At 41.6% G+C, this 1,197-nt stretch overlaps 1 protein-coding gene across 1 annotated transcript in view; it reads right to left on the minus strand.

The window, feature by feature from the left end:
• The window catches only part of LOC106819343 (caseinolytic peptidase B protein homolog), a gene marked incomplete at both ends in the record, with an annotated part of 9,850 nt that overhangs the window by 501 nt on the left and 8,152 nt on the right, over window positions 1-1,197 (minus strand). Inside the window, 2 exons of the mRNA XM_014823987.1 lie at window positions 355-474; window positions 793-905. Coding sequence (XP_014679473.1) covers window positions 355-474; window positions 793-905 — 233 coding nt within the window. The remainder of the gene's footprint in view (window positions 1-354; window positions 475-792; window positions 906-1,197) is intronic.

Below are 1,197 nucleotides of genomic sequence, written 5' to 3' on the forward strand. Positions count from 1 at the left end.
ATATAATATATATCATATATCTCTCTTGAAAGAACATGGGTTGAAGAGTGAAGACGCACAATACCACGCAAAGTGGAGGAGACTGTCATGGGGAGCTCCCGGCCAACCCCGGCGTAAGCAGGGAAAACAGCCGTAAAACGATTGTTGTTTGTTGTTGTATTATATATTTCTCTTATATTCCATTTTATATCTCATACGGACTACTGCTCTACAATGATAACCGTATGGTTCGTAGCATGTATGCCGTGCCCAAACCTCAGCTTCCCAAAACTACGCCACAATTATGCCACGCCCACTTTGAAATCGAAGTGTGTCGCAAAGTCAGATGCCAGGGGGCGTGGCCGCGTGACCTACCTTCGCCGCCCAGAACTCGAGTTCCCTGGCGACGAGGCATCTCAGCTCGGAGACAGAGAACGGCAGGAAGTAGACCATCTCGTTGATGCGGCCGAGAAACTCGTCGCGCCGGAAATGCCTCTGCAACGACGCGACAAGAGAACGTGTGTCGGTATGGTTCGCTCGCTCGATTTTTATCGAATGCCCCCGTACGGAACGAGGGATTTGAGGTTTAAATTATTGTTGATTCCTATTATTGTTAACAAATACTATTATTTACTTATAATAATAATAAATTATTATATTAATTATTATTAAAAGTAAATTAACTAATTACGATTAATTATTGAGTTTTGAGAAGATTTTTCCTCCGACTGAGATGGACTCGGTAGAGGTAAACAAGGAGATGTTTAGGTTGATAGGAGATGCTTAATTAGATGTAAGGATGTACGTGCCTACCTTGAGGATAGGCTGCACCACGTCCTCCTTAAACGGCTTCGACACGACGATGTTTTCGTTGACGTGTTCTGAAACGGAGTGAAAAACGATATCGATATGAAACAAATAAGAACCTATTTTTCATGCCTCGTGCAACAATTGCTGCAGCAAGGAACGTCGGATCTGCTTTAAGCGGAATTTCGACAGTACCTTTGATAAAGCTACCCTCATCTACATTACCACTACAATTATTACAAAGCCCATTACTATTACCATTATCAGTATTATCAGGAGGCTATCAATTGATAGACTCCTGGTATTATTACGATTATGATTACCATTACAATTACAATAAACATTACCATTGAACCATAGAGACCATAACCACTACCACTCACTCCATAACGCATAAACCATAAACCATAA

This window comes from Priapulus caudatus, unplaced genomic scaffold (assembly GCF_000485595.1).
Source record: "Priapulus caudatus unplaced genomic scaffold, Priapulus_caudatus-5.0.1 Scaffold3233, whole genome shotgun sequence".
In the NCBI taxonomy this organism is placed as follows: domain Eukaryota; kingdom Metazoa; phylum Priapulida; class Priapulimorpha; order Priapulimorphida; family Priapulidae; genus Priapulus; species Priapulus caudatus.